Source organism: Centroberyx gerrardi, chromosome 6, assembly GCF_048128805.1.
Source record: "Centroberyx gerrardi isolate f3 chromosome 6, fCenGer3.hap1.cur.20231027, whole genome shotgun sequence".
In the NCBI taxonomy this organism is placed as follows: Eukaryota; Metazoa; Chordata; class Actinopteri; order Beryciformes; family Berycidae; genus Centroberyx; species Centroberyx gerrardi.
Genome location: NC_136002.1, coordinates 19,633,582 through 19,645,961, shown reverse-complemented (window position 1 = coordinate 19,645,961; position 12,380 = coordinate 19,633,582). Strand labels below are relative to the sequence as shown.

Here is a 12,380-nt window from a genome sequence, read left to right as displayed (position 1 = left end):
CACTCTGAGCGATTGTCTTGTGATCTTTTATATATATTTTCAATTAGAACGGCTTTATATTTATCTGCTTTTTTCAATATTCATATATTTGCTATATATTTGAATAGAAATATATATGTACATACTTTTGAAAACAAACATATATCATATCTTTTTCTTTTTTTCTATTGCGAGAGCCCTGATGTTACGTTTTACCATGGCAAAACATTTGGAGCAACTCTTTTTGGAACGTTCTTTGTTATGGGATTAAGCTTTGGGAGAAGAATGGAAACAAAATCAAACTTAAAGTTAACAGATACAGTACCATGCATAAAGCTAAAATCAATTTCAGTGAGGTGGAGGGACTTGAAAAACACATCATTAGTTTTTGAGACCACTTGTTTCTCTCTACTATGTAACCCCTCCCTGATCCCTAACACAACTGCAAATTCTATTAACACTTGATCTCTCTGTCTATAGGACTTCACCTCAATGTCTTTATCTGTTCGTGAATTCAGTTCAAAAATCACTTCATACAAATATGAGTTTTCTCATATATATCTGTATGAAATTTGCTGTATGTTTGTAACTTGTCTTTCCATTCAGCTCATCATCACATCAAATAGCATTTCTACCTGTCTGTGCATGTTAGATCTCATCTCTCAGTCTGTCTGTCTGTCTGTCTGTCTGTCTAGCAGAGTGTGCTAGCAGTAGGTCACAGTGAGGCTGTATGGATAGGATGGGGGACTGGGTGGGTAGGAGTAAAGGGGGGGAAGGGTAGTGAGGGATAAACTGGGTTCAGGTAGACTGATGAGTCAAACAAAGAATAATGGTATTGTGGCACCATAATGAATAACGAAAGGGTCTCTTCTTTCTTCATTGTGAGGATGGAGGGACAGAGAGAGAGAGAGAGAGAGAGAGAGAGAGAGAGAGAGAGAGAGGAGAGGAACCCCTTCATTTTCATCTGTAGTTATTCTCTCTTTTCAACCCACCTCCTCTTCAGCGCATCTTCAACCTCATTTCCTAGGCAACGCTGTCAATCACACATACAAAACAAAGTTCAAAATGCTGGACCAAATTAGGATCATAGTGTTACATCATCATCTTTGTCCCCGTATCCCCTTTCAACAGGTACAAAAATGAACAGTGGGGGGGACAGTTTTGACACAGATGTCTGCCCGAGGAGTCAGCATACAGATTGATTTTAAAAAGGTCCACTGTTGGTGTGTGCCTGCCACATGTATACATATATATATTTACACATATACACCCACACGCACACACACGCAGGCTTGTGAAGGTTCTGTTACGTGGATCCATTCTAACCTTTTCTTAGTGCACATGAGATTATATTTCCAACATCAGAAAATAAACAGAAAACTGAAGCATGAAAAAAAGTTTGGATTCATCTTTCACTTGAAGATGATGCTTGACATTTTTTATCTTCTCTCTCTGTTTTGAGTCAGTTTACAAAAGCATCAATTAAGACCACTATGCTGTGTCATCCATTGCATGTAAAAGAAAATTCCCCAGGTCTCAAAAGTGGTGTTGAGACAACAGTCCTTCCACTGCCTCTAATGTATGTGTCCATGGCAGAATAACCTCTCAGAGCCAGTGTGACACCAAGGTTGGTGGTTTATGCATACAGTAAAAGCATCCTGCCATGGCAATATGCTGTGATATGAGCTCTGCTTCCATCAGAGACCAGAAAAGAAACACTTTGGAAAGACTAAAAACATCTACACAGGTCTGTGTGAAACCCTCAAGCAACTTGGTTCATCCTATTACTGTCTTGATTCCAGAAAACAAGTGCACGTGGAAAGCATTTTGTGCATAAGTACTGTGTCTTTACCAGAAAATGAGAGAGTAAAAGAGAGAAAATGAAAAGAGAAAATGAGGTGAAAAGATAAATCATTTATGGTTTGGCAAGTGATTTTCCAGGGTAGTGACATAAGAGATAGAGAAAGATGACACAATAATAATAGAAAGTAAATCAGGCAGAAAAAAAGGCAAACCCCTGTGCTGTGGAGACCCAAATTCGACCCCTTCATACAGTATTGTCGATGGGGGCCCCGACCAGCCCCCTGCAGCCTGGCACAGTGCAGGCGTTGTCGGGTCAGCTGTGCGTGTGTATGTTCCTCGCCCCACTTCCCCCTAGAGGCTCCAGGCAAGTGCTGGCTCGACCAGCATTCTAGTAAGAGTTACGGTGACAGGCCCAGTGATGGCAGGCTACACCAGTGTGTAGGACTTGGAGTAGGCCCCAGCCCCTCCATCCCTCTGCTTCTGCAGTCTGCCTAGGCCCGAGGAGCTGCTCTCCAGGAGAGAGTCTCTGGATCCCCCCATCTTGGAGGAGGATGAGGAGGCACCTCCCGGGGTCCCTCCTGTGGCCCCTACTGCCCCACCTCCACCAGAGGATGATGATGCAGCAGCAGCGGCAGTAGCAGCAGCAGCTGCTGCTGCACTCTGGGCAGCTGAGGCAGAGGAGCCAGGCATGGTGAGAGTCCTCTGGGGCAGTGTGGAGCTGCTGGAGCTAGCAGACGCCCCTCCACTCACACTACCTCCACCCGGCCCACCGACACCACCTGTTGCTCCTCCAGAGGAAGCCCCAGAGGAGGTGAGGCTGGCCAGGCCAGAGTGGCCCATGGTTAGGGCCTGCTGCTTTGCAGAGTCCATAGTCACATGGCGGCCCTGGGTGTGGTATGCCCGCTGGGCCAGGCCACGAATGGAGGCTTCACGTGGTGGAACCACTGGGCACGGGTCATGATGCTCCGATTGCTTTCGGAAGAAAGGATCTGTCTTCATGTAGAGTGGTAGGTTGCAGTAGTCACCTGTAGTTGAAGAGGAGGAAAGTCAAATTCAGAGCAACTGCCAAAGCCTGCCAAATAAAATTTTAAAAAGCTAAGTTTTAGACCTATTAAGACTTTTATATAGAAAAGAAATAAAATCCATCATCATGCTTTCTAGCAACCACTCACTCTTGGCGCGGTGTGGGATGGGCACGGCTACATTCTTGCCACGATCATAGTCCTGGGGTTTGGGCGGCGAGGCAGTGAAACGGCAGATACCCGGCTCTGATGGTGTGCTCATGGAGGTCATGCTGTCTGCGTTGTCATTGGTACCCGTGGTCATCTGGTCAGACGAGCTGTCAGAAATGAAGCACTCTGTGATCTCAAACTTGGCATGCTGCAGGTGCTCCTCCAACTTGGCATGTTCATAGGCCCTTGCCAACTCTTCATAGGTGGAGGAGGCGCTCTCTGTCGACACCATGCTGTTACGACCCTTATCTAGGGAGGATGGAGGAAAGGAAAAAAAGTAAGCACATTTTCTCCAGTTTTACAAATGCTTTGTGTGTATTGCAAACAGTAGATAGTAGATTATATGGACTGGTTAGAGTTAAGAGTGCGAAAACACATTTACTTCCAAATTTGAGAAATAGCATTCTCTTATATATGTGCATGTTAATGGCTGTAAGTGTCATCTCATCCATGCGCCAACCTGTGTCCTGTGAAAGGCTGGCGCTGTAGCTGTCACTCTCTGTGACGGTGATGCCATGCTGGGAGCCAACTGTGCGCCAGTCTGAAGTGAGAGTACGGGCCGGTGTGGAGGCCTGGCACTTGGTCAGCGTCCATTGACTGGAGTAGCGGTTCCTGATGCTGTGGGCTGACTTAACACTCTTCCTTGATACGGGGTCTGGTGGTGAATGGATGGAGATATAGAATTAAAGAGGATGTGCATATGTGCAGAGGCTGTTTGTTCCAATTATGGTGAGCATGTGTCAAGTTTAGGCCCATCTTCACATTCTAATCCACAGTGGATTTCAGCGGACCAGGTAAATAAAACTGGATGCCTCCTGGTTCAGTGTCATTTGGTCCTACAGGCCCATGTGTGCCTATAGCTTACCCTAACCCTAACCCAAATTAGCAATAACATGTTGATGCTGCTTGGAGAGTGCACTGTGTGATGGGTAATGACATCAATCAGCAATCTTTATATAATTGCATCAATAGAAAGTTATGGAAGCCCAAGATTTAGGATTCATGCAATAACAATGTGTTATTTTACATGCACACAATACTCCTTGATTAAAGCATTTACATGGTTTGAAGTGATGCGACTTCCGTCAATACTCCAGATTTATATGAATTTATTTAATGGTTAGATTATTCGTAGAAGGATACTACACAATGAGATCTACATATAGCCATGCAGCCACCTCAATATTAGATCAAAAATGTCGGCACATTTTGCAAGATTTTGTTTGGTTGTTTGTTGTTCATGTTGATGTGCTGACAGAAAACCTTGTTGCCAGCGGTATATTTCTGTTGATTCTACTGCTGTTCATTTCTTTCATTTGGTTCAGCATGAGAAGTATTTAACAGTCGCTCCACAAATGTTAGCTTTTGCCACCACCACTCACCATGTTGTCATTTGTGTAAATAAACACTGACGGTCCATCAAATGAATGAAATCAGACTGTGGTGTTTACATAGCCAAATAAATAAAAAGATTGAGCAGAGATATAGGTATGTTAGCCAGGTTATGCTTTCACCAATGATTTGATGACCAATTATGATACTATAATAGGCGTTTACATAGTTGGAGTATTGCTTTAACCAGGTTAAGTTTGAACTGATAAAATGGGCGGAGAAGAGAGAACACTTACTGGTTCCTGGTCTGATGTCTGACATGTCAATCAAAGGACCGGTGTTCTGGATGAGGGCGGGGTGATGGACAGACACGCCCGTGCAGAAGCTCTGAGGGTTTCCGGTTTGGTTGAACTCTGTGTCCGTAACAGGGATAGTGGCTTTGTCCTCACCTATTAGAGACAGAGTGAATATATTTTCAGGAAAGCAGCTATTGCAGGTTGCAAATACAAATATAACTGTGAATACTCTTTAACTGAATATAGGAGTTACACTAGAGTCTCTCCTTATGATTGCTTATGGCATCCACACAAACACAAATTTGAAATAAAGATCCCTACACTCACCAGAACTCCAACACTCACGCACAGACACAAGTACACACACACACCCACACACATGCACACACTCTCTCTCTCACCGATCTGCTTGATGCCTTCTTTGTCCTCAATTAGCAGCTGGACTCTGGGAATGTCGATGTGTAACCGTGGGCCCTGAGGAGGACCCTTCACTGGGGTGTCGAAGCTGCGGTTGTTCTTACTACTCCAGGGATACAAGAGGCGCGCACACACACACAAACACACACACAGACACACACACACACACACACACACACACACACACGTTCATGGTTTTGAGAAAATGCAAAATGTGAATGAGTGAAGCGGATTTTGACTTATTCTAAAGAGTATTTCAGCCTAATTGGGTCGGAAGGACCGGGGAAAAGCAGTCTTACCTGATCAGCATCTCAGCCAAGCTTTTGGCATCTAGAGAGGGCAGAGAACATAAGGGATTAGACACACAAAAGACCCATTTGTAAAACAAATCCAATTTTCAGGACTTTATTCATGAATTTCTCTCTGAAGACTGCATTCTTCTTCTAGCTTCTTCATTTCTAACTCTGTTCTCCTCTCCTTCTCTCTTAGTCCTTTCACTTCCTCTCTCACCTCTCAGTCTCTTCAGCCTCTTCTCTTTGCGTTTCTTGCGGATGATGAAGAGCAGCGCGACGCCCAGGGTGACCAAGATCACGGGACAGCCAATAGAAAACAGCTTCTTCACGTCGTCATTCTTTTCCAGGGGGGATTTGATTGGTGGGATAGTACCTGTCCATACCCAGAAAGAGTACGGTTGAGATACTGCACTTTCACCAATAAATATTATGCGTGACCCAGTTCAAATGGATTCTCCACCAAAGCAGTGAACAAGAGCATCATTTAACTCTATAGTTCATCTATTTGGGACGCCTAACAAAACATTCTTCTACTCACTGCCGTCATAGTCCAGTGTAGCAAACTGGGAGCTCTGGTTTCCACAGCCAGCGCTGTTACAGGCCTTCATCTTCAGCTCGTACCAGGTGGCCTCACGCAGCTCTGCCAGGAACACGTCTGTGGTGGCATTGGTACGCACACTCTGCCACGTCCATGTACCTGGGAACGGTACACATACATGAATAAAACTTCTTTATTTAACCAACGGTCACAGGTTTCTCTATCTATGTTTTTCGTGCAGTATCTCCAAATGTTACCATCAGCTGCAAACTGGAAAAGCAATGACCAACCTTTAGGTCTGAACTCCAGAGTGACAGCACTGATGGGACAGCCTCCACTGGCCCAACCCTGCAGGTTGAGGCGGGCGTGGCTAGAGTTAATGTGGGTGAACACCGGCTGCTCCTTGTTGAACTGGGGCTCTGCAAGAGTAGAGGAACATCATTTTTAATTTTAAAAGTTTGTACTCTATTGGTAAGAGCAAGAATTTAATGTGAATGACTTTGTTTTTTGGGGTTTTTTTTTTCTTGTGGTAGGTCTGAAGCATCATTGTTGCCTCCTACGCATTGACCTTCAACATGTGACATATTTTCTGGTCCACTAGGGATGCCATTTTAACTGTGTGTTATTGCTGACCACCTATTCCCTTCCAGTTGGCACTGTCAAAAACGGGGATGTGGATTTGTAAAGTGTGCCCACCTCCCCTTTCTGTATCTCTGTATTTTTGTATACCTCCCACCCCTCTGTCCTACCCTCCTTTCTCCTCACCTCCCCACTCTCCCCACACCCCCATTTCTCACCTCGCCCGTGGGTCTTGGCCTCGATAATCTCGCTGATGCGTCCGGCCCCCACGCTGTTCTTGGCAGCCAGCTTGACTTTATACCAGGTGCCACAGCGCAGGTTGTCCAGCTTGAAGGAGCGCTCGCTAGAGCTGATGAACACATCCCTCCACTCCTCTGTGTTGTCTACTGAGTACTGCAGCACAAAACCTGCACGCACGCACACACACACGCACACACACGCACACACACACACACACACACACACACACACACACACACACACACACACACACACACACACACACACAATAAACACACCTAATTAAAAAACGAAAGCATCATGGTACAATAGTAAATAGTATAAAGTAGTAGTATGGTATTTGATACATCCCTCATTGAAAGTGCACTGCATCAAAATTAATTTAACTTAAAATAATAATAAAAAAAAAACCTCTGCACAAATACAGGTTTTTTTTGTTTGTTTTTAATGTTTAAATTGAATAAAATCTCCTTACACTACACTATGTTGCAATACATTTGTACCTCTACTGTCCACCAGATGGCGATGTCAGCCTGGTCTTCTACCCAACTACAAGCCCAGATGGGAGGTCGGTCTGGCTGCTCTCTATCTACGCCGCCATTAGTTACCCACAAACCCCAACACTGGGATGGCGCTGACTGAGCATCTATGCAAATGAGGGTATGCAATATGGTGACTGTTTTTATAATCAGCTGCCTTGGAGAGCCAACTCTACTAGGGTCTTTTTTTCCCCTCGCACTCTGAGACACTTCCTTTTTTTCCCTCTGACTGTCTGTCTGACTGTCTGTCTGACTGTCTGTCTATATGCAATTATGTATAACTGTATGTCTGCCAGTCTGTCTGTGTCTTTCTTTCTTTCCCCTCGCTTCTTTCCCTTATTCCTCTCCCTCTCTCTCTGACAGATGGTACAATAAAGGCTGAAACATCAGAAGGGTTAACCTGTGTGGATCCTGCAGGGTTTGTTTACAAGTTTTATAGTCACCACCATGTCTGAACAGAACAGAACGGAACAGAACAGTACAGAACGGAACAGAACAGAACAGAACAGAACCGAATAGAGCAAAGCAGAGTGGAGCAGAACAGAACAGAATGGAACAGAATAGAGCAAGGCAGAGTGGAGCAGAACAGAACAGAACAGAACAGAACAGAACAGAACAGAACAGAACTAAGTGGAACAGAACAGAACTAAGTGGAACAGAACAGAACAGAACAGAACAGAACTAAGTGGAACGGAACAGAACAGAACAGAACAGAACAGAACTAAGTGGAACAGAACAGAACAGAACAGAACAGAACAGAACTAAGTGGAACAGAACAGAACTAAGTGGAACAGAACAGAACAGAACAGAACAGAACTAAGTGGAACGGAACAGAACAGAACAGAACGGAACAGAACAGAAAAGAACAAAACAGAACAGAACAGAACAGAACAGAAAAGAACAGAACAGAACAGAACAGAACAGAACTAAGTGGAACAGAACAGAACAGAACAGAACAGAACAGAACAGAACAGAAGGGAACAGAACAGAATAGAACAGAACAGAACAGAACAGAACAGAACAGAATCACACACAGCTTCAGAACTACAGACAGAAACACACACAGCTTCAGAACTACAGACAGAAACACACACAGCTTCAGAACTACAGACAGAAACACACACAGCTTCAGAACTACAGACAGAAACACACCTACAGACTTCGGCACCGTAGTAGTCCCACTTTTAACTGCAACTATTCAGCACTAAAGCAAGTGCTGCACTGTACCTTCCCTGCAGGAGACTTATTTATTTATTTATTTATTACTTTTTGGAAAACAATTTTATTTTCAGTTGACAGAAGCTGCAAAGACTGGTCCCACAACCAGCTGTTTGGAAGGCATGAGTTTTGTATTAAAATATGCCTATTCGCTTTTATTTGAGAAGGAATAGGCTGCAGATGCCACTGCAGTAGTAATGCAAAATAGATGCTTGATGGGGAACTTCAACAGTGCCTACCGCTGACAGTGTACAGATGGCTTCATGGACAGACAGTTACTCTGGTATACAGAGAGACAGACAGACTTATATAGATATAAAGAGTGACAAGGAGACAGACAAATGATTGTACAAATAGAAGATATGCAGAAAAAACCCACACCATTTGGATGCTGGCTGTGAACAGCATTTACAAGGAAAAGAGGTTGAAAGCGTATTTGCATGCATGCCCGTTCAGACGCACACACCGTGCCCATCCACACACACACACAAATCACCAACAATCAGATAATCAAACAGACAGATTGTTAACTGGGGAACATAAAAACCAGGATGGCAATCAATAAACTGATAGATCAGTATGCAGACTAACAAAGTGTTAGGTAAAGGAGAAAGAGAGAGAGGAGACAGACAGAGGGTAAACTAACAACAGAGGTGAAAGGGTAATCTACATTGAAATTTGATGCATATAGCCCCATTGTGTTACAGCAAATAAACTAAACTGGATGAAATCAGGGAGGATTTCATGTAGCCACTTAGCGTAACCTGAAGCTTTTGTATGTAGTTGTTGTAGAAACAGACAGAGAGGCGGGCAGACAGACAGACAGACAGACAGACAGACAGACAGACAGACTTGTTGTGCAGTGCGACGTACCTCTGATAGAGCTGCCTCCGTTGTCTCCTGGTATCCAGGCCAGGGTGATGGAGGAGGTGGAGGTGGTGGAGACGGTCAGACGAGGCTGGTCCGGAGGGACTGGGGGGGGAGGCACACAGACAGGTAACCACTCAGTAATACTTCACATGCACACGAGTGGAATGCTATAAATCATTTTTGGGAGAAAAAAAGGATTTGCTCAATATTGCTAAAAATACAGTTAATTGTGTCCTGTCAAATGTAAAGGTAAGTAGTATTTATCTCATTTTCAGTATGGACAACAGGTCTATAATTGGGGCAAAGTGGTATTTGAGTGGACTTATCAAAACTCTCCCTATAGCCTGAAATGTAAAGATGGGAATGCCAGCTATGCTGTCACTTTTCACTTTCCTCTGTTTTCTGTCAGATTTTTGTGTGACTGTGTCGATTGTGACAGTGAGCGAGTGTTTTCTTACCTTGCACCAGAAGGTTGACTATGATGGTGTCAAAGCCCAGTGTGTTGGTGGCTGTGCAGGTGTAGTAACCAGAGTCTTCAGCTTTGACAGAGCGCAGCACCAGTGTCCCATTGGCCAGAATGAGACGCTGGCCATCTAGAGACACTGGGATGGCTGTGTCCTCACTGACAGAGAGCGGTAGAGAGAGAGAAATAGAGAGAGAGGGGGAGAGAGAGAGCAAAGCATAATCATAAGACTCCTACTACATTATGTTAAAGATAGGGGGACATTTACAGGCAATACCTAAAGATGATTGTCACTCAATAAGAAGTCATGAACTGTCCAAGCGCATAAGGTTAACGTTAAGGTAGTATTTTGTGGTATTTGGCACAAAATGGCACTATTTCATGGTATTAACACATGTATTAACCTATGAATAAATATATGGAAATAAAAGGAGAATGTCCCCATAATGTACAATGTAGTTCAAACAATTGTGCTTGTTTGTGTTGTTATTAGGTGTTTGGGAAGAGCACCGCTGTAGGAGTTCTGCGTTTGTGCATTTGTTTGTTTGTGCACGTGTGATTATAGGGGAATTACAGTATGCACAGTTTAGATCACATAGAGCCTTAACAGCCTGCATTAGGGAAATACAGTGTGCCCCTGTACACCAGGAAGTATGATGCTTATCTGACTTCTGCCACACAACCAACCTGAGGCCGGTACGCTGTACATCAGCATACCAGGAAATAGCTCAGTGATTTTCTAACTGTGGTGGCTAAGTCAACACATGAATTAAATATTTTTTTCAACGATTCTCTTAGTTATAACAACACTGTGCCACCACAGCACTTTGGTGTTAACAGGTGGAATTTTTAAAGTCTATGTAGCTTCACTCACTCCAATTATGACCCCCAGTCCCACAAGAGCACCTAAAAAGCACAAGCACACTTGTACCCTTGTAAATATATTATGTATTAGGGACAATTTTCATTAAGTATTATACTGTAATTCTGTACTTATGACACTTTCACATATGGTTAATACAAACACTAATACACTTGAATACAGCCACTGTAAAGTGTTACCGAGGCAACCATAAAGACTCAAGACATCACAGAGAGGCTCACTTGATTAACAACAAAGCAATCATTGTATGTATTGTATGAAGCCAATTCTAATGAACTCTTAGAGGTATGAAAGGAAACATACAGGCACGTACATGAGCATTTTTGACTTCTGTGGCGTTCTCACCTGTCTTTGGTCCATTTTATGGTAGGTGTAGGTTCTCCAACCGAGCTACAGGGCAGTCGCACCTCCTTCATCCATGGAGTGGTCACTGTTCCTCCAAAAGACAGGATCTTAGCTGGGGCTGATGGAGGATGGAGAGAGGAAGGGAGACAATGACGGGTGTATTGAGATAGAGAAAATGAAAGACATTGGCATGAACAACCCAGCAAGTCATAACACAAAAAAGGACAATAGCCTAATTAATATCTACCAACCAGTTAATTCTGCCATTGTCAAATAACCTTTCATACCCAGCATAGTATTGCTATAGAGGCTTCAGAGCATTTTGAGTCAATACAGGCATATGATGGTGGATAAGTGATGTATACAGTTATTTATTTTCCATTTGGAATTCTTTTGAAAAAAAGGATTTGCTTAATAAATGGAAATGTGCAATGTATTACCTATGATCCACAGTGAGTGGAATAGAGCTTTTGGAAAAGAAATCTGTGACATTATCCAGCAAAGAATAGAATATGAATAAGAATAAAGAGGGGACAAAGAATGAGCAGAAAGAATATGAAAAAATATCCAGCCAAACAGGCACGTATACCCCCCTCTCTCTCTCTCTCCCCCCTCTCTCTCTCTCTTTCTTTCTCAAGCTTGGCATCTTAATGCTAGCGCTCTAGTGCACTTATGTTAAGGTTGAATGAAGTATTGAGTGGGCCAGCCTGGAGGACACTGCCTTTTACAGCTGCCGATCAGCTGACGCACCCCCCCACCCCACCACCCCACCCCACACACACACACACACACACAAACCTTTGCACCCAGCAGTCAAGGGAACGAACAGATGAAGAAAAGGATAACATGGTGGAAAGTGCACTCTATTCATTCTATCTTTCTCCCTTTTTCTTTCTGTCTTTTAATCCAAAGCCTATTGATTAAACTGCCCTCTTCATTTTCTCACACGCTCTGCCTCTCTATTGTCCTGTGTATTAGTTGGGTCTGCCCCTGTCGTGTCATTTTCTCTCCCCTTTTCTCCGTCCTCCTGCTCTCCTCCCGCTCCCTCCCCCTCTTATCGTTTCACTGTTCCAGGGCAGTTTATCTGGTGCCCTCTGAACTCTGAATCAATAGCACAAGCTGCTCTGTGGCATTAAGTCAAAATAGACACATAAACAGAGGGAGAGGGTGGAAACAAGAGGCAGAGTTTGAGAAAGAGAGGCAGAAGAAGGAGAGTCAGAGAGAGGTGGAGAGAGAAACAGAGAAAGAGCGAGAGAGAGGGAGAGAGAGAGAGAGAGTGAGAGAGAGATTCAGAGTCATGAGGGGTGCCAAGCAAAAGACCATTAAAAAAATGATATTTTTAGTTCATGGCAT

The 12,380-nt window shown here is 43.8% G+C and overlaps 1 protein-coding gene across 1 annotated transcript in view; it reads right to left on the bottom strand.

Annotated features, from left to right (window-relative positions):
- Nucleotides 1-1,804: 1,804 nt before the first annotated feature.
- Nucleotides 1,805-12,380, bottom strand: part of dscaml1 (Down syndrome cell adhesion molecule like 1) — an 86,826-nt gene continuing 76,250 nt past the window's right edge. Inside the window, exons 23-35 of the mRNA XM_071912151.2 lie at nt 11,028-11,145; nt 9,795-9,958; nt 9,340-9,438; nt 6,688-6,876; nt 6,181-6,309; nt 5,891-6,049; nt 5,570-5,725; nt 5,359-5,389; nt 5,044-5,162; nt 4,643-4,795; nt 3,475-3,669; nt 2,955-3,263; nt 1,805-2,807 (exon numbers count right to left, since the gene is read on the bottom strand). Coding sequence (XP_071768252.1) covers nt 2,209-2,807; nt 2,955-3,263; nt 3,475-3,669; nt 4,643-4,795; nt 5,044-5,162; nt 5,359-5,389; nt 5,570-5,725; nt 5,891-6,049; nt 6,181-6,309; nt 6,688-6,876; nt 9,340-9,438; nt 9,795-9,958; nt 11,028-11,145 — 2,420 coding nt within the window. The 3' untranslated portion in view covers nt 1,805-2,208. The remainder of the gene's footprint in view (nt 2,808-2,954; nt 3,264-3,474; nt 3,670-4,642; nt 4,796-5,043; nt 5,163-5,358; nt 5,390-5,569; nt 5,726-5,890; nt 6,050-6,180; nt 6,310-6,687; nt 6,877-9,339; nt 9,439-9,794; nt 9,959-11,027; nt 11,146-12,380) is intronic.